Source organism: Gavialis gangeticus, unplaced genomic scaffold, assembly GCF_001723915.1.
Source record: "Gavialis gangeticus isolate Ggan-Ray unplaced genomic scaffold, GavGan_comp1, whole genome shotgun sequence".
NCBI lineage: Eukaryota > Metazoa > Chordata > Crocodylia > Gavialidae > Gavialis > Gavialis gangeticus.
In genome coordinates this window covers 57,888,567-57,908,396 of record NW_017728994.1, presented here as the reverse complement: position 1 = coordinate 57,908,396, position 19,830 = coordinate 57,888,567, and the positions used below count along the sequence as shown (strand labels likewise).

The window sequence follows — 19,830 nt, the reverse complement described above, 5'->3', positions numbered from 1 at the left end:
CACACACACACACACACACACACACACACACACACGGGGTGATTGCCCTAAGCATTTTCCCATCCCAGTTCAACAGCTCAGACTGAGCTCTGGGCTCAGAGTTTTCTGTGGTGTTCTGAACTTCCAATTACAGAATGCACTGCAACACACAAATACTCCTGCCAAAACATTGACAAGAGACCGGTTTATACTGTATGTAATAAATATACAAGGAGATAGGGTCTCCATCCCCACCCCATGTATAACAATTTCCCACCCATTTGTGATCATCCTGTGCAACCTCTTACTACTCCACATCCTTTCCAGTTGAGGATCACACAACAGCCCTGTTGCAGCTTCCGAAATTGATTAAAGGGAATATATTAAAGTAATACAGATACATTTTGGAGTACTGTAATAAATATTTTGTCTCTTCCCTTCTTGAAGTACTCTTCATCTTCCTCGCCTCTCATTTCTGATAACTGTCTCCCCCCCAAAAATTCAAAAGCTTAAAGAAACAAGCAAATACACCAGCAATTAAAAAACATGTTTTGGAAAGGATGCTTGTTAACCATCATGCTGTTCTTCTCTTCACTGATTTTCCATCTTCTCTTGAGTTTGTTGCTTCTTCTGGAGAAGGGATGCAACTTTTCTTAGCATACTGCCTGCCACTATGGGATTCCCATTCCCTGTTGGAGCTATTCTGTCATCATCATCAGTGACCTGCCTTCTCTCCACAGATCACCTATGGATCAATGGGCCCCAATTTGGCAGCCAATATAACAGGCACAAAGGGCAACACATTCATGATGTCAGAGGAAATTTAGAAATGTATAATGCTGAAAAATATCAACACACACAAAGGCTGCAGCAGTATTACAGGGTATAATCTTGAAAATATAGTACTCCGACCAAAAATGTATAGAAAGTCTCGCAATAATGATCATCTTAATTTTAAAGCATTTCAAATCCTATATAGCCCTTTTTAAAATCATGTCTACCAATAAAAAAAGAACTCCCTCCATAATACATAACTCAGGCTGCAGAAACACGTGGTCAAATTTATAATTTTACAGGTCTTATAAATTGATTTTAGCCATTATTGCATTACACATAATTCACTAAAGGTGATGGAATGCTTATTTGGTTAGATAGCTAATGTGTCCCTAAAGAATAAAAGCTACTTTAATACATCACTTTGCCATAAAGGTGCTGTAGACAGCAAAAGAGCATTTTGTCAACTTCAGGAAATAAGAGAACTATTAAGAATTATTTAAAGCTTCATAAAGCACAAGGAAAATGTGCAACTGTCAATAAGGGTAGACATTAATCTTTCCATCCCCTTGCACATATTTTCAGCACGCTGTGCTTAGGTTTACCAGATGTGCAGTTTCATGTAACCTGTTAATCTGTTGAGGCAGAGGTGAGCCCTTCAGAGAGTTAATATCCCTTGAGGAGTAAGAGTCCTCTAAAATAATCGTCATGGCTACAGGGCATAAATGTCACCTGCACATTTATATATATTTCCAGCTGCCAGACTGAGCCTCCTTCCTCCAATTTAACTACTGCTGGGGTTAAAAATATCTCCGTATTTTAAATATAGGAGGAGACATTACAGGCTTTAAAATCACTAGTGCAAGGGAGAAAACAGCCCAGGGGCAATATGCAAATGCCATTTGGAATAAAAAAAACTCATTCCAACAGGGAATCCTCCAGTGTAATTACAGAACTAAACAGACTCAGTAAAATAGGGTTACTTGTAACCTTTATCAGACTGGGCTCTTCTGTTCAAACCAAGTATTAGTAAGACAACAGGAGCCTGTTCATGGATTTTAATCAGCTATTACTGTATATTTTCAAACTGACTTGTTACCAAACCAACAAGCATTTATAGCACATTACCTATAAAATCTTAAAACAAAATTATGGAAAGGCTGCACTGCCTATGTGGGGAAACCACCAGTGAATTATGAGGGCCAAGCCAAACCAGCAACAAAACCAACTTTATGCCAAACCACCATCCCATCATGTAGGCCAAGATAAAATCATGCATCCCTCAGATCAGGGAAAGAGACTGTGTTTCTACATTTATTGTCTTCTATATCTATGAATGAAGGTGTACAATGTAAAGCCAATAGTGATTTTGGTACTGTACAAAACAGAAGATGATGTGGTTCCTTTAACCCAAGGAGTTAGCAATCTAAACAGCAATTTTAGTGGCATAAGGATACGGTTTCAGAAGCTCTTAAAAATGCACCTTTATTTCTAAATATGCTGATTGTTAAAACTGCATGCTTTTTGCCCTGTAATGACCATGTCACACAGCTTCAGTTTAAACATATCTTTCTCCCAGGCAGGCAGCCCAGCAGATAAAGCTTTGAAAACCAGATTCTTTCTTTCCTGTGCATCATCATCACTGAAACTAGAGGTTCTGCAGAGAAGCCCTTTGTTGCTCTGGTGCATTCTCTGCTCTCTTCAAATTATAATCTCGCTGACACCTCTGGAGCCCTACTGCTTTCAACAGGATAAGACCAGATGCAACAGACTGGAACATAGTAAACAGATTCATTACTTATTCACAGAAGGGAGGAGAGTCCTGCTCACTCGTGGTCTCAGCTGTGCTGGCTCCTGAGTGACAACAAAGGTAGAAAGCACTAAAACCAACTGATATGACTCTGAACACATGCAGACAGCAGATCTGTTGAGCAAGTTGGCATTCTTAAACTGTCGCTATTTGGAGAAGGAATTCACTTTATAAAAAAAAAACAACAGCTGTTTTATTTTACTCTTTAGAATGAACATGTTGCAAGATGATTATCTTTCAATGTGGAAAGCCTCCTACAAGTTAAAGCAAATTTAGTGAGATTAAATTTGACTCAGTCCTTCATAGGTGCACAAGAAAGGGGGCAGAGCACAAGGCACTTGTCACACTACTCGCTAAGATGCTCTGTAGGTGCCAGGCCCTATCAGACTCCAGGCACAGAAGGACAGCAGCGTTTCAGCAGCCACGCTGGCAGCTGACACTATGAAAAGGTAGGTAAGGGTATACTCCCTCATCTGTCCTAAGATGTGCTACCAACCTTAGCCACGGTACTTTCAGACGTTACTGTCATTGCACAGCATTTGTCTCCTGCCTGGAGTGTTAAAGCCACAGCCTAGCCCTAAAGTGCTTGTATATAAAATTATAATTCTTTCATAATATTTCTGAATGTGAAGGTTCACTAAGAAAGCTGAATCTGGACTCCAAATCTCTAGTTTAGTTGCTCAGACCATTTAGTCTGCCAAATGAATATTTTAGCAATTGATAAAAAATCATTTTACAAGAATGACGGTATCTCTTAAAAGGAAGAATTTCTTTTTCCCTGATAAGATACATACCTGTACACTGTCCTCCATTTGTTGGATCTCCATAATATCCTGGCATGCATGTTTCACATTGTTTTCCTGTTGTTAGATTTTTACATTGATCACAAACGTTGCCATTAATGCAGGTGCTGTGTCCATTACACTGGCAAGCTGGAATATAAAAATTGAAACAGCCATTACCATTTCGGTTCTGAGAATAAAGCTGTTACTAAGTGACCACAACAATTCTGAACGTTTCAGACTTAAGAGTCCAATTTGTGTATATATAAAATAACATGACACCAAGTTAAAACAGGATTGTTACAAAATATAAATTCTCAACACCGTAGAAATGTTGAGTATATGGTCATTTGATGGTTTAAGGAACAAGAGAACAACCTTTGACTCGCTTTTACTAACTAAATGCAGTTCCTATCTTTAAAAGTTGCCTCCTCCTTTGCCATAAACTCTATCAAGTTACTTTAAAAACCAGTCATACAGTCAGCCAGATGATTAACTTTAATTGCTTTCCCTAAATGCCACCAATTATAAAGAGCTCACATTCTACTGTGCTAGACAAAAACAACGAAATATCAGTGGAATCTACTAATACAACAAACTATGGCCCATCCCAGTTTCTTTGAACAGGTTTGGCCCCGAAAGCTCTAAGTGACAAGAAGATCATCTGAAATGACTCCAAACTCTGCTCATCTTTGCAGGTGAAACAAGGACCATTAGTATTGCCACTGCCCGCAACACCTAAAAGCACACAATAGTACAACAGGTTTTCAGGAAACCTGCACTAGATTCTACCAATCTTGCAAACAAGCTAAATGCCAACCTGCTTTTCCTTAGGCAAATGTATGGAAAAAGTAGTGCTGACCATGCAACAAAAGGACATAAAGCATACGGCTCTTGCAGCGTACTGCACCCCTTAAGTCAAGACTCATCAGAAACAGGAAGAGGGAAGGAGAGAAAGCTAGTGGTGTTGATATGTACCCTCTTTACAGATGAGAGCACATGGGAACCTCAACACTCAACTAGTTGAGCTGTCTCCAAAACAGTCAATTCCTGAATGCTGTTGGTCTTTGGGCAAGACCACAGCAGTTATACAAACGTATGCCAAAGACTGGATAGGAAATGTTTTCTCTTTTCCGAGAGCCCTTATATGTGAAGTCTGAAAAGATAAAGCTTATCCTCTCTCCTTTTCAACAGATAAGATCTCTGTGAGAAGCTGTGTAAAGCCACATCCACAAAATACTGGCACCAAAATACTGATACCACCTAAACATACACTTCTGAAATCCACATGGATAGCGCTATCTTCTGTAGATGAAATAGTAACTGAAAAAACAAAAACTGCCTTTCAAATGAGGAAGATGTTAGAAGTGCTAGCATGAAGGAGATAACACTTTGAGTAACATGATAAAAACTTAAGGGTTAGGGCAACAGTAGGCAACTATTTTGGCTGGCGGGCCACTTAACAAGTATGGCGAGCTGTTGAAGGCTGCATACATAAAATCTTTCAGAAGATCTCATTTTAACAAATTATAGAAACAAATCAGATTCTTTAAAAAAAAAAAAAAATTCAAACATTCACTGTAACTAATTTTATTTCAAAAAATAATTTTTGTCCTGATTTATGGTTTTCTTTTTAATAGTGTATATAGAGGCAATTGCATAATAGCTCAAAATAATGTCTTACTCTTCTATATTGTGTGGGTAAGTATATGAGGTGTGTGCTCATGTGTGGACAGACTGCCCACATGGTAGGTCCTGGGAGCCAGGCGGGAACACATGCAGCAGAATTTGCCTGTGCAGTGAAAGCCACCCTGATGCCCCCACCCCATCTGGCCCACAGCTGTCCCCATGGCACTCTGCATGGGACTGAACCCCACTTGCTCCCGCTCAGGGGCACCCACACTCACCCATGCCCACCAATAGCCCTGGCCTTGGCACTAGATGCAGCTTCCTGGCAGGACTGTCTGGGTACTGGTTGGTTCCCCCTGCCTCCACTGGCTCCTCCTCCTGCTACCCATGTTGCACTGCTCTGGTCACCTTCCACCCACTTGGCACCTACAGACTGGATACAATCACTTGGTGAGCAGGATCTGGCCCATGGGCCGTATTTTGCCCATCCACAGGTTAGGTCCTAATTTAATAGAAAGTTTCTGTGCTCCAGTTCTAAAAACAGAATGTATTGGATTCTTCTCTTCTACTTGATAAGTTTAGTAACAGAAGAAATATGTCTTCTAAATTACTGATTCAACATACATTCCCCTCCACTGAACACCAGCCAACACAGCACCAAGCACTCATTGCCCCAAATCTGGAATATTGTTCCTTCCTCTAATTAGGGTTTCTAAATTGAGACCAAATGATAAAACACAGCTTGCCCAAGACACAACTGCCCACAATGGGAGCTGGACCAGTTACCAGAAGCCAATTATAAGGATGACCTTTTGGCTAAGGCTGGGCAAAGCACCTGCCACTGCTACAAGCTCCTACGTGGCCTTTAATAAGTTATCATTTCTGCGTCCGGCTTCTAGATGAGGAAAATAACATTACCTCTCTACATTCAAAGGCGTTTTTAAAACAAAGGAACTACAATGATGGAATAGGCAGACATATAGGCAGAAGTGCCCATTACACTTTACTTAAGGTAACATTTTTGGATAGTCGGAGACACTCTGTTCGTTAGCTCCTGAACCCCTGATTCTGGATTGGTCTGAAAAAAATAGATAGTGATAAGCCCCTTGTATAAATGTTCACAGAGCCCAGCTCCAAACACACCTTGTATTCAAGAGCCCTCCCCTAATAACAGGTACTGAAGAAAATAAGGCAAGGGAAACGGATTAAAAAAATTAAAGGGACATCTGGGGGACGGGGGGGAGAATAGAGGGAAATAGAAAATTAAAATCGACTGAAAATCTAATTTCAAAGATCCTTTTTTTGTAATTTGAGCTTATCATTTATATACTCTAAAGACTAACACCATAGCTAGATAAATTAAATGGATTCTCACTGTAGAGTTAACGGGTTTTAAGAGCTCACTTAGAATTGAGAATGCTTTAACAACCAATGCCAGGCTTGGCTCTGAAGCTATTAAACCTCTTGAGTTTATAATGTTCTCTTGCTTCAGCAGCTGTAAATTCTGTAACCAGATATCTGTGCAGTTAACTTCCAGAGTGGGCTGGTACAGGGCATCTATCTTTGCACGCCAGCTAACATCTCAGTGCAAGTTTTTACTGTCCTGGGTTGCTTCCCATTTTCATAAAATATATTAAACAGACTTACATTTATATTTAAAAGATATTTATTGTTCATTTTAACCTAGTAACATAGCCAGCTTGATATTTCAGAGTTCTGTTGCTATAAGGTATTGATACCACAAACATGGTCTATAGATAGACAGATAGGCCATTTATATATATAAATAAAACTTGCCACATTTAGATGCTTCATAGATGCTATGAAGCTTAGTTTAACAGCAGAACAACTTGAATAGTGTACACACAATCATAATTACACATTTATTAGGATCCTCTATAGTAAATTAAAGGGGCTGCATTAACATTTCTTCTTACATGAGCCTGTACAACTATGTCTCAATCTTTTCACAGAAAGCTTTTTGGAAAAAATGTGCCGTAGCAAATGGGAACCAAATTTCAATTGCTAAATTAGCAGGTGTAGAATTATTTCCAAATGTGAATTTTTGTTGCATTTGTTTCTTTTTTCATAAAACTGGAACACAAGCAAAGCCTGATTATTTTTAAAACGTCACATTTGATACCTTCTGGTGTGACATTTTTATATCAGAGATAATCAGCTACTCATCACTAACCTACGCCTTCTAGTTCATTTGCATTCTTATAGGGATACCTTCAAATAAAGAAAAAAGAGACAAAATAAAACAAATCTGTAGGTTTTACCTGGACAATGAATGAAAGACCATTCATAATTTTTCTCTTTTGAGCACAGACTAGTTTCAAGGACCATTTCATGAGAGTGCACCCCGGCAGGCTTCACTGGTCCTCTGGAAGATCCTTCCAAACACTGCCCTTTTCCTGTATTACTGGGATCATTGCACCATCCACATCCAGGCTGCTCCAAACACTGCCCACAGGTCCTCAATCCAGAGCAGTTTTGAGCTGTATTTCAGATAGCATAAAAATAACACAAGTTTTGGTTTTTTTTAAATCAAGTGTAGCACATTTCTGCTTCAGCTCAAGATGTAGTTTCCATTAAAATTTCTTCTTTTCACAGACTATTACCATTCCCAAAATATTTTAGTAAGAATGCTTCCATAATTTGTTTGGAACCAAATTATGATTTTGAGAGACAGGTAAATGAATGTTGCTACCAAAAAAGGTTATAGCAATAAAAGAAAAACAAAAATAAAATAAGTACACAGAAAACTGAGTACTACAATTTGTGCGCACACAAAATCCATTCCAATACTTATGCTAAATCCACATATATTTTGTGTTATTGGTAGTATGTTTCTCTACAGTAAGAGGATGTCCCATGCATCACTGAACCAAATAGTCATGGAAGCCACATGAGGATTATACCACAGGCAAAGAGGGGAAGTCTTGAGACTATGAAAGGAGAACAAAGCAGAAAAATCAAATTTCAACTATTGCTATCAACACCCAACAGAGGAATTAACTTCTTTTTCCCCAGATCCAGCAGTGCTTTACACACGCGCAGACAAGGTTCTTTGGGTGAATCTGATATCTTTTATTAGACCAACTTAAATAGTTGGAAAACAATTATTAAGCAAGCGTTTGGGTTCAAAAAACCTTCGTCAGGCTAAGGAGGTTTCAGCAGTTGGCATGGGAGTGGAAGAGGAAAGTGCATCAGCCAATCACCAGATGACTAAGCCAACACTGTGGTGAAATCATGAAATAAGCAAATGCTAAGGATGGATCAGAAAAGGCATTTCCTTTAGAAACAGAAAAGTATTAACGTACACTGAACCGGTTAAAACTCATCTGGAATACTGTGTACCCTTCTGGTCAGTGATGCTCAAGGATTAATTCAAACTAGAGCATGTACAGAGAGGGTCCATTAGCATCGTCAGGGGAATGAAGTGTGAGAAGAGCTATTTATGATATGGAAAACACTAGCACAAGAAAAAGAAAAAAAAAAAAAGGTAAAAACTTGCTATGAAAAGTTTAGATTGGAAATTATAAGATTTATAACTCTCAGAGGAGTGAGGTTCTGGAACAGACTTCTATTAGAAGTGGGAGTAAAAAAAAACCCCCATAACATAAGTGGACTTGTTACACGTTAATTTTAGGCAGCTTCTGGGCCTTTTAACCCATGAATTATCCACACATTAACAACTGGAACTAGCTTTAAGCACACTTTAGGCACTCTAAGGTTAAACCACTCCAGGGCAGGTTTCTCTCTGATCTCTCGTACCCAGCTCATATTCCATTAACGTGTGGCCACTCCCCAAAAATGAGACAGCCAAGATGCAGTCCTCCAGCTTCCCAGGATATAGTGCCCCCTTCCCTACCCTCCTGTTCTCTGTGGACAAACTTTCTAACCCCTGAACTCTACTTGCCCAGGGAGCAGTTCTGGCACCAAGCCAACTCTCCCTCACATCATCAGACGTGTGATCTTCCCACTGCCACAGTGCAACCCTATACAAAGAGCCTGCAGAGCACATAGTAGCTAGCCAGGTTGCAGGGCACAGACAGGTCCAGGGACTTAGGGAAACTCTGTTCACCAGGGCCCCCCTTGGGGTCACCAGAAGCAATGGCCACAAGCTGAGGGAGGATAGGTTTAGGTTAGATATTAGGAAGAACTACTTGCACCTCATTCTCCTGGTTTGGTGGTCTACAACAGACCCCCATCACAACATCACCCTTGTTGCTCTCCCTTCTGACCCTAAACAGAGACTGTCAACAGGCCTATCTCCATTTTCACACTGGAGCTCTGAGGAATCATACAGCTCTTTTACATAAAAATCAACTTCTCCTCCTCTTCTCTCCTGCCCGTCCTTCCTGAACAGTTTGTACCCATCTATGACTGTACTCAAATCATTTGAGCTATCCCACCACGTCTCTTATTCCAGTCACATCGTAGTTTTATGACTGCGTAAGGACTTCCAATTGTTCCTGCTCATTTCCCAGGCTCTGATCATTCGTGTACAGACACCCAAAGTAACTATTTTACTAAAAATAGTCTCGCAGATTGCCAAAGAGCAGCAAAGTAATATTAACTGCACTGAACTAGATAACTAGTCAAGCAAGCTATAAAAAAAGTCAAAGCTGTACAAAAATGTGTTCCTATGCACTTAATGAAGGCAGCAGAAAGCTCCACTTTGAGCTGGTAGGTGCATTCCACCCTTTATGCCTTTGGTGACAAACACCAAGAGCTGAAAGGCACATGAACATCATATGGGCATCCTTCCAAACTTAGATGAATAAGGTGCACACACTTCCGTGGTAGAAAGTGCCTAGGGTCAATCACTTGAAAGAGCATAGACTTTACCACGGAGACTATAATCTGTGTGAACATTATAAATATTAAATAAGAAACGACGATGGAAAAAAACCAAAAACAACCTGCTAGAGGGAACTGGCATTTTGTTGCACATGGTCCCTTTGTAGATACAGTTTCAGAAGTAGTTTCCATTCAAATATATGCTTTTCAGGGACTTTCTTTGAGGCAACGTCCTTAGTTTAAGACAGAGGAATTTATTCTTGTGAGTGTTTGCTTATATTACTATTACTGACATTAAGAGACTATAATGCCCCCTGAAATCAGCAGGGATGCTAAAAGTAATGCAAAGACAACTATTACAGAACAGCTCTACACTCCACTGGTGAATACATTTAAAATCATTACTGGTGCTAGAAAGGATAGTGTTCACTGTCTGGGGGGAAGAAATAAAAAGCTAGCCATAAATTTCTTGGCAGACATCCAGTGTTTTCAATGTAGCCATGAATACAGAAATGCTGTAAAAGTAGAGGGACACAACTGTACATCATCCGTGATGAAGACATGGCGCTGCCTTTTATCTTTTCAGGGTCAGTCTGGTAAGTCTATGCCTATTGTCAGTAATGGAATAGATCTTTGGACTGGATCCCTGCTTATGGTTAATGCAGTAAACAGTGGCAGTTGCAGAAATATGCGCAACACCAGTCTCAAAGAGCTGCCTTGGCTTTACAGGAATACCACATGATCCACTTCCAAGACACCATTGAGATGCAGGCAGTCAAGCAAAAACTCCTGTACTTAATAGCTGCCCTTCAACCTTTGGTCTTCATAAGAGAGAAGGAAGCAGTCAAAACATGAAAAACTTTTGATGTTCTATGTAGTTACAATGGTTTGTAAAGCTGAAAAGAACAAAAGTAGAAAGCAACAAGGTGTAGAGGGAGATTTATACTGGAGGAGGACAATCTCTTTTCTGAACCCTTATAGGCCAGCCATGAGTACCCAGCCACCAGTAATTCATTCTCAGACTGTAACACTTTGAAGTTGTGATAAAGAGTGGAAGGATTTTTTTTCTGGCACGCAGGTCTTAAAATGACTAAATATCATCAATCGAACAGTGCTCTTCATTTCTCTTCTATGCTGTGAAAATAAATTAGCAGTCTTCATCTGCGTTCATTCAGTGTGATATTTTGTGTCTTTTAACCCATGAATGCTTGTGTCAAGTTGCCCTTTGGTATAGAGTTAAACACTCAAATAACTCAGCACTGAGTCATAACACAATAATTAAATGTAGACATGTTATTTCTTTTATTAAGCTATAATTGAAAACTATTCTGTAAACAAACAAGGAATAAAAACTAAACATACTTAACAAGTGGAAAAGCCTATTTATATTATTTATACCGTATTAATTAAATATATATGTTAGTAGTAATAAATATCTCTCTCCCGGAGGTTTTTGGGGTTTTTTTTTTTTTACATAATTAGCAAAAAATCAGATTTGGATATTCGTTTTCTTGCTTTCTGCTCAAAATTTCAAATGCTTTAAGGCTGATAAAATGCCTGCTCATGGAAATTGAATTTTTTTTTTATTGGCTAGATAGAGAACACAATTTCAGGGAAAGGCGCTTCTATATGATATTGAACTGACATGCAGCAAATCCCATTTGGTTTATTTAATATAAAATTTTACAGACCTGCCTTGAATGACAACTAAATTAAAACACAGTACTTTTGTTATCCCTGCACAAATAGAAGGCACATGGTTGTTTTCAAATACGCAAAACGTGCAAGTTATTTAAGTGTAGTTATAACACAAGCCAAGGAAAAAACAGAAAGTACAAAGTGAAAGCTAATTTTCCATCTACAGTTCATGTCATTGTTAAAAACAAAGGCACTTTTTACCTCCAAATTTTTGGTCTTGTGGGTTTATGCTGTCATTTTAAAATTAATATTTGTTGGAACATTTTTATTTTAATTTGTCATTTTGAAACAAACAAAAAGACTTTCCTGAATTGTTATAGAAGAAAAATATGTACCAAACTTTAAAACCTTTGCATATTTACAGCATTATCAATCCCTTTATAGGCTACTCTGTTGCAAATGAGAGGAAATCACACATCATTCCTTACCACTTCATCCTTAACAAGGCCTGCTTGCCCTGAACCAGCGTCTAAAGGCAGGGTTTGGAAGCATACATGGAAACAAGGCTTGTTCAAGCAGTCCTAGTCCTCAGCTCACACCTGAATCAGACCCTTTTTTTAGAACTGAAACCATGCTTTAAAAAAGCATCATAGGCAAGGTTCCTGCTAGCAACTCAGCTAATTGATTTCTGCAGCAATCATTATCCCTTTGCTGAAAATTTACAATTCTCCCTAGATAGGAAAGTGGACTTCTCTTGTTCTGCTAACAAAAGTATCTCAGGGTCCCAGAAGTGGCAGTTTAGGAATTCTCCTTATTTTTTTAAACAACCTGATTTTTGAGTATCTGAAATATATGCTATGGTTCTTAATTTTATCCACATTTAATTTTCATCCAGGGGCATCTGTTCTGCATGTTACAACAGTGACTCTGGAAGTAAATAATACAGTGCAAAAACCAAGAATTTCTTCCTCATATTAAACAAGAAACCATGAATTGACAAGAAACCATGAATTGATTTAAAAGAATTAATAGTATTCTTACCATCAAAACTCTTCAATACTATACCTGGATAAACAAAACTTGCACAAAATATCAACTGCTGACATTAATAGGTTACATAATGCCATCTTAATAAACTTTCCTTTCCTAAGGCTATGGGATTTTATTCAAAGGTTTATTGCTTTATTGGGTGAAAAAATTAATCATGCATTGTTAAAGAGTCTTCCTTCCACTTAAATACTTACGAGAGCAGGTGGCTGTCTGCCACTCTAGGCACTGTCCATATGGGAAGGAGATTATATAGGCATTCGAGTCAACACAGCGTTTTGTACTGCTACACCACATACACTCCATTCCGTTACTTGTGCAGTTGGAACATGTAGTTCTCAGGGAACATGGTTTTTTGCATGGTCTAGCATTTTGATTGGGGCTAACTGGAAAAAAAAAAAAAAACAGAAAGAAAGTATATATTTAATACAAACCCAGTCTATTTTTTTTTTTTTTTTTTACTTTTAACATTATGCCCTAGCACTTATTAAAATAAGAGTGACGGGTTTCTTGTTTAACACAGAACAGTTTAAGCCATACTCATGGTGAAGTATATAAATACAAATGAGCTTTTACAAAAATTACTATGTAGCTCTCAATATTCCTTTGTGTAGTCATCCTCAGTCACATAATAGCTGCAAAGAGTTCATCTAAAAGAGATTATAGTAATTTTACTTATGTACAGCATAAGTAAATTTAGTATTCATTGCTCAGTAATGCCAATTTAGTTACCTGCACATATATTACATAAACTATGATTCAACATACTGTAACGGGTATAGCAATCTGTGACCTTCTGATTCTGTTGCTCTCTTTAAGTAGTGCATAAACCACAGTTATTTATTTTACCGGTGATATATTTTCCTTTAAACATTCTGCATCTTACCTAAGTGCATCTTACATAAGCATGCTGTTTGTCAAATGAAAACCTGCCCCTGGGGTATATAAAGAATGTCAATGCAAATACAAAGACAAAACAACAACAAAACCCCATCATTTAGTATACCAACATGTTTTACTGTAAAACAGCATTCTAACTTAGTGGTCTCTGCTAACTCTGAAAAGCTGTACTGGAAAAAACCGTTTGTTTGCTTTATTCAAAATAAAACTGTAAAGTGAGCACTAGCAGGAGTACTGTAATTCTTAACTAAGCAGAGAGCATAAAAATATATAGTTATATTTTTCTTTAACAAAAGGGTTTTGCAAATGTTTCTGTGATAAATTTGACCTAATCCCACATAGGTATTATTATGTACTTTTTGTATTACTTTATTCAAAACAAGTTTTTTATCTAGCCAATAAACATCCTTCCTCAGCCCTGCTACAGCAACACTGAAAATAATTTAGGAGCACAAAAGACAGGTGAAAACTGAGGCAGTAATTCAGAATTTATCTCGCTGTACACACAAATTCAAGACAGTACCCTAAAACTCAAAAACAAATAAAAAGTGATTGAACTCAAAATATTTACCCAGGTACCCTTATGTATCCTGATATCCATTACCCCTGAAACAGTTCAATATCAAACGAAACTGGTATCAGTAACAGGTGCAGATTCAGATGTTGTTCTTTGAAAATACTCTAACACAGGAGTTTTTCATCTGAATTCCACAGATACCCAACATCAACCTTTATGATGTAGCTGCAGCTGTTTGCTCTTCCTAGCGAGAGAAAATCCCGCAGATTACTGCATCTGTTACTACAGAGTAAACAGTATTGTAAGGGACAGAGACAAAGAAGATAGCTGTATACATTTACTTTGTGAATGCCACTGCTATTTGGAATAGGAGTGAAACTTCTTGTTCATAAGAAATTAAGAATCTGGCAGGAATGTCTTTTAATTACAGAACTTGACATGTTTGACAACGTAAGACTTCATAATGTTAGTCAGAAGTCGCAGACCTCCGGAAGTCAACCAGTTACTCCGGTCTGGGGAAGGCTGGGAGAGCAGCAGCAGCTGGACTCCTCCTGATCATGGAGGAGTGAAGCATGCAGGGGTTTATCTAGCAAGAGAAACTCTCTCCAGGTGACAAAGTTAAAGATTTTTCTTGTGAATGGGCCATGTTTCCTCCATGAAAAACAGTAAACACCTGTACGGGGACAACTTGTACCAAGAGAATGAAGATTTTTCTGGTGGCAATGTAATCTGTTAATTTTTAAACACTGCAGGCAACAGTAGATCTCCTTTCCCAGGAATGACAACTGACAATTTCTCTTCCAAATTCTCAGCTAAGTCTATAAACATTATTAAAGTCGCAAACTACATTCTGCTGCTATAAGCTAGAATTGAGCCCTTCATACATTGGCCAGAGAGAAGATATGTACAGAAGCTTTGGTTTTGGAACTCTTCTGCACGACTAAAATGGAGAATCTGTGAAGTTATGTGGTGTTCAGTAATGAAATTCATATTAGCAGCATCAGCCTTGTTAAACGTAACGGCTGTACAACATCTCACATTAGAAGCTCAAACATAACAGCATTAATTCTCTATTGGAAATCACAGCTAAAAGAGCTGGTGTGATGCACACTATACCAGGTGGGATAGCTCTCAAAGAAAAACATACTGCTTTTGAAAATACCATTTTTTCCACGATTAAAAGGCCTCACATTTTTTTAAACATTAAAGTAAAACCTTCCTGCAGTTATTTACTAGAACTTTTCCAACGTTCCTGCTGTACCATATGACAACCCCAAACAACAGATTGTTCCATCATTCTAATAGCAATATTATGGTACAAAAGGTTGCTCACCAACAGGTTTTTCACAGACAAGACCATCTGCCATAGCAGTGCATGGGTTTGCTTTCAGGCCTGCCACCTCTGCTCTTTCTAGATAGGCACAGAATCCAGAGTCATTTGGTTCTCCAGGAAGCCACTGCAGTGTTGTGTTTGTAAAAGGAGACATATCATCCCATCCCCAATAAGAGATGTTGATCTTGCGTAAACCTACCCAAGGTGAAATTTTCTACGAAACAAAAGGAGAAAAACATGAAACACTTTGTCAAATACAACAAATAATGCTTGTTGGTTTTGGCTTGAGCTCAATACTTCAAAACTGCATTCAGGGTGAATTAATAGTGATTTCCCCACTGCTTGCACATCTTTGAAATATATAGTTTTGTCAATACAATTTTCATCTGAATTCATCTATTCTGCTGAAAGCTGAAGAAATCTGCATGTCCTATTTTGTTAAAAAAATTGACATACTTCTATTCAGTCACTGTCAGCTCTAGCATATCTAAAAAAAACAAACCTAAAGCCTAAAAAAACTCAAAATAAAATTGGTTTTTTAATGGTTATGTTAATGGTCATTAACTGCTGGGGGAAATGGATAATGTAAATACATGCAAATCAGGTTCAACTCATAGAAATAAGGTTCAGTAGGCGTAAATGGGATGAATATTCTATTAAGGTTATACTATCAATAATGGCCGAGGAGCTGGACATCCCTTAGCAACTGTGAGAACTAAATTAACACTGTTACCAGTTTATTCCATTAACAGAAACCACCTCCCACACAATTATTATTTAATTATAAGCTGATTGTAAGAGTTACATGTCAAACAACCCGACGAGTGAATGTATACGTGCATTAGTCCTCAAAAAATATGTAGTACACACCAATAAAACTGCATTCCACATAAACACAAGTATTGTGCTTCTTTACCATTTTTATATTATTCCTGCAATAATGATCACAGAGACAGGAATATTCAAACAAATATATCTTAGTATTGAAATGACCCTCTTCACAGTAAAATCTGAGCAGCTTGCAAACATTAATATATTTATCCTCACATTATCTCTGTGGATTAAGGAAGTATCATGAGATTCTATTTTACAGATGAGGGATAGAGACAAAGTGAATAAACTGATTTGTTCAACATTACCCAGGAAGGCTTTAGAAAAGTTGAAAAATAAACCCTGTATATCTCCTGAATCTTAGTATAGTGCCTTAATCATAATGTCCTCCTAATGTCCTCCTTCAGTTTGTTTCTGGAAGACACTCATCACAGGAACATCACTATCAGAATTACAGCTTAAATTATAGAAGTGTATTTGCATAAAACAAATAGATCTCAATTAAACTAAATAATGTAAATAATTTAGACAAATATTGCTCTTTATTTAAACAATTCATTTTCAAAGATTCACAAAAATCTCAGTTTATCTTCTTAAAGTGTTATAAATCCTTAAAACTTTTTTCATTTTACTTCCTTAAAAATTCTAGAGGCCTATTTAAAATAGAAGGTATTTGGTAATACTCTATAATTATAAGATAATAATAATAATAATAATAATAATAATAATAATAATGGGTAACCAAAGACATGCCAAACTGATTCCACGGAAAAAAGTATCCGGCAAATCTGAATTACATTTTTTAGAACTGTCAAAGGATATCTTAATTATATATCACTCAGGATAGCATTATTATTATTTTAGAAAAATCAAATTTCTTGTGAGCTAGGAATGTGCATTTGGCTTATAAAAGATTTAGATAATATTTAAAAATCAATGGAGAAATCAGCTGCTGAGCTCATGTTGAAAACATCTTTTACTAACTATTGAACATATATAATTCCCCCTACAGCTGACCCCAGAATTAGGAAAGCTTTTACTCTCTTCCATATCCCATGCAGACTCAGTTGCAATTGAAATATACTCCTTGATTCACAACCACCCAGCCCCGGCCAGTGTTTTTCTTAACCCTAGGTGGCCCAGGCAAATCCCTGTCCATGCCTAATGCTCTAGGTCAGGGGTTGTCAACCGAAGGTACACATACCCCCAGGGGTACTTAGTCATAGGGGGTAGATGGGGGCAGGCGGGGAAGGAGAACCACCACCTCCCAGGAGCAGGGCAAGGGCAGTGGTACCCCTCTTCACTGCCACCATCCACTAGCCTGGTGAGCTTCCCCACTCCATAGAGGGGTGCCGCTGCCCTCACCCCAGCCCGTTGAGTTTCCCTGCCCCATCCCAGCCCTGCTCCTGGGAGGTGGTGGCACTCTGTTCCTGCCCACTCGTGTGCTGTCCCCACCTCCCCGCTCTGTGTCCAGCCACATGCCACCCCCTGCTCCACATCTGGCCACTGGGGGCACTTTGATTTTAAAAGGTTGAAAACCCTGCTCTAGGCCAGCTTCACAGAAGTGGAGCTAATACACGAGAATACATATACCTTGAATTTTATGTCAAAAGATGGGAGTACATATTGTTAGTTTAAATACTTCTCAAAGAAACCTAACTATTAACTGACATCAACTCAACCCAACCCAACTTATTAACCCCAATCATTATTATCTCAATATATACATGACTGGTTCAAAAGACAAAACTCAAAATAGCTACTAACTTTATAGATACACCTAGAAAAATAGTTATAAACTGTTTTAACCTTCAAGGAATCCCTTGTTCAACTCGAGGCACACCTCAGAATATACCAGCTCTCACCTAGCTTTTCTTCTTTTTTTGACTACAGAAAAAATATGAAGCAATTCTATTGCAAAGAACTCAAAATGTCCACAATGGATTAAAATATTTCTAACACTATGGGTTCCTGTATAAAATCTCTGGGTTTATCTTGTGAATCATGTGCATGTGCTTGCACATCTAACAGGGCCAATATTGTGTTGCACCCTTTAATGGCTCTTGTGGCACTCCAGGGATCCGTGGCCCTCCAGTTGAGAACCACTGATCTAAAATAAGTCCTTTTTTATTTTGTCATTTATATAAAAGACCATTTATTCTCCAAAATAACTTCTAACTTAAAAACATGAAGAGGAAGGTTTTATAACTCTTACATACACAACACTGCACAGTAGTTCAGTAAAACCATGTATTCAGTGGTGCAATAAAATCTATCTATTACTTTGCGGGCAAATATTATTTACACACTTTTATATAAAAGCTGCACATGCAACAGCCTTTTTCAAAATGTTTAATTCAGCCCCACACTGGACAGAGCCATCTATTCATTTGTCCAGGCAACTAGAAAAATATAGGTAGCCTAGACAGTTAGTCATGCCCTTGAACAAGAAAAAATGAATTAAGTTTATCCTTAACATAATTCTAGAAACTTAAATGAAGTCACCCAAAATTAATTTGACAGATTTATTTAAGTTTATTTAATGATGGACAAAGTTCCAAAAAAAACCAAACGTCAAAAAAATTATTGTTCACAAATGCTTACATGAGATGCACAAGTACCATAAATGGTAATTACTGGTATTTATCATACGCTTGAAAAATAATATCAAAATCTCGCCATTCCAAAACGTACAAGGAAGGAACACACTAACATTTATTAAGTATAAAATACCTTTTTGGTCTTAGAAATTTGACATTGTATAAGAATTCTTTACTTATAGGCTTTTGTAGCTTAGATTTTATAAATATTATCTAAAATGGAAATTCATAAATTTAAATATTAGAGTTCTTTAACAAATGGTTACCTTAATGGAGTTCACCTCCAGATTTTGTTTCATGGTGTAGTTCTATTGGGAAAGAAATCACACTGGAGAAACTAATTTAAATTGAAGAATATGGACAAAATTGAAGTGAAGAGGTTTTCACTGCCACTGCATGTGTTCAGTACCTGTTTTGTAATTGCAATTCTACATCCATTAATTTGTATTGCTATCAAATGGACTACATTATTTTTAATTTAAAATGGTGATCATAACTATGATTCTTGCTTAAACTAGTCATGTTGTTGGAATAAATATATAAAAGATTGGTAAACTCTCAACTACTTCAGGGTTAGGAGCCACAGAAGCGGGCAAGTATTAGACAGACAAGCAGATAGATAGATCACTTGATCCTTCTTCATGTGTTCCATTTCTGATGTGTATGTATCCTGTGTGGGTGGGATTGGAATACGTTTAAATTACTATTTAAAAATCCACTTGGGCCACACACATACCTCGCATAAAATACAACACTCTAAGCTCAGGTGTAAAGGACAAAGTGACCAAAATCACCCACCAGTTTCTTCACTAAAAAAGAATCTACATGATATAAGACTTCAAAGAATGACCTCTGGAAGGTGTTTCACTGGCGATTTGCAAACAACACAGCTAAGAACCACAGTTACTACAGCATAAGCAACCTTTTTTCTTTGAGTAATTACGATATCTTACACCGTTCCTAAGTCCTGTAAATGGGAGCTCTGAAACAATTCTTTAAAACAGCTCTGATAAAGCTGTAAAGAGACCTCCAAATAACTTCTCTGAAAAATCTCCGATACCAGAATGCCCATTTGCAGTGTGCTTCAGAGACCAGTTGGATTCTGTTGGAACGTTACAGGATGGTCCAAAAGAGCTATCATATCCAGGTCTGATGAAGTCTGAAATGATTACAAACAGAAG

The 19,830-nt window shown here is 37.8% G+C and overlaps 1 protein-coding gene across 3 annotated transcripts in view; it reads right to left on the bottom strand.

Moving 5' to 3' along the window:
- Positions 1-19,830, bottom strand: part of ATRNL1 (attractin like 1) — a 1,264,546-nt gene that overhangs the window by 876,879 nt on the left and 367,837 nt on the right. For all 3 annotated transcript variants that reach the window (XM_019502885.1, XM_019502884.1, XM_019502883.1), the window contains exons 16-19: positions 15,219-15,432; positions 12,666-12,854; positions 7,257-7,475; positions 3,358-3,495 (exon numbers count right to left, since the gene is read on the bottom strand). In XM_019502885.1, the coding sequence (XP_019358430.1) occupies positions 3,358-3,495; positions 7,257-7,475; positions 12,666-12,854; positions 15,219-15,432 (760 nt within the window). The remainder of the gene's footprint in view (positions 1-3,357; positions 3,496-7,256; positions 7,476-12,665; positions 12,855-15,218; positions 15,433-19,830) is intronic.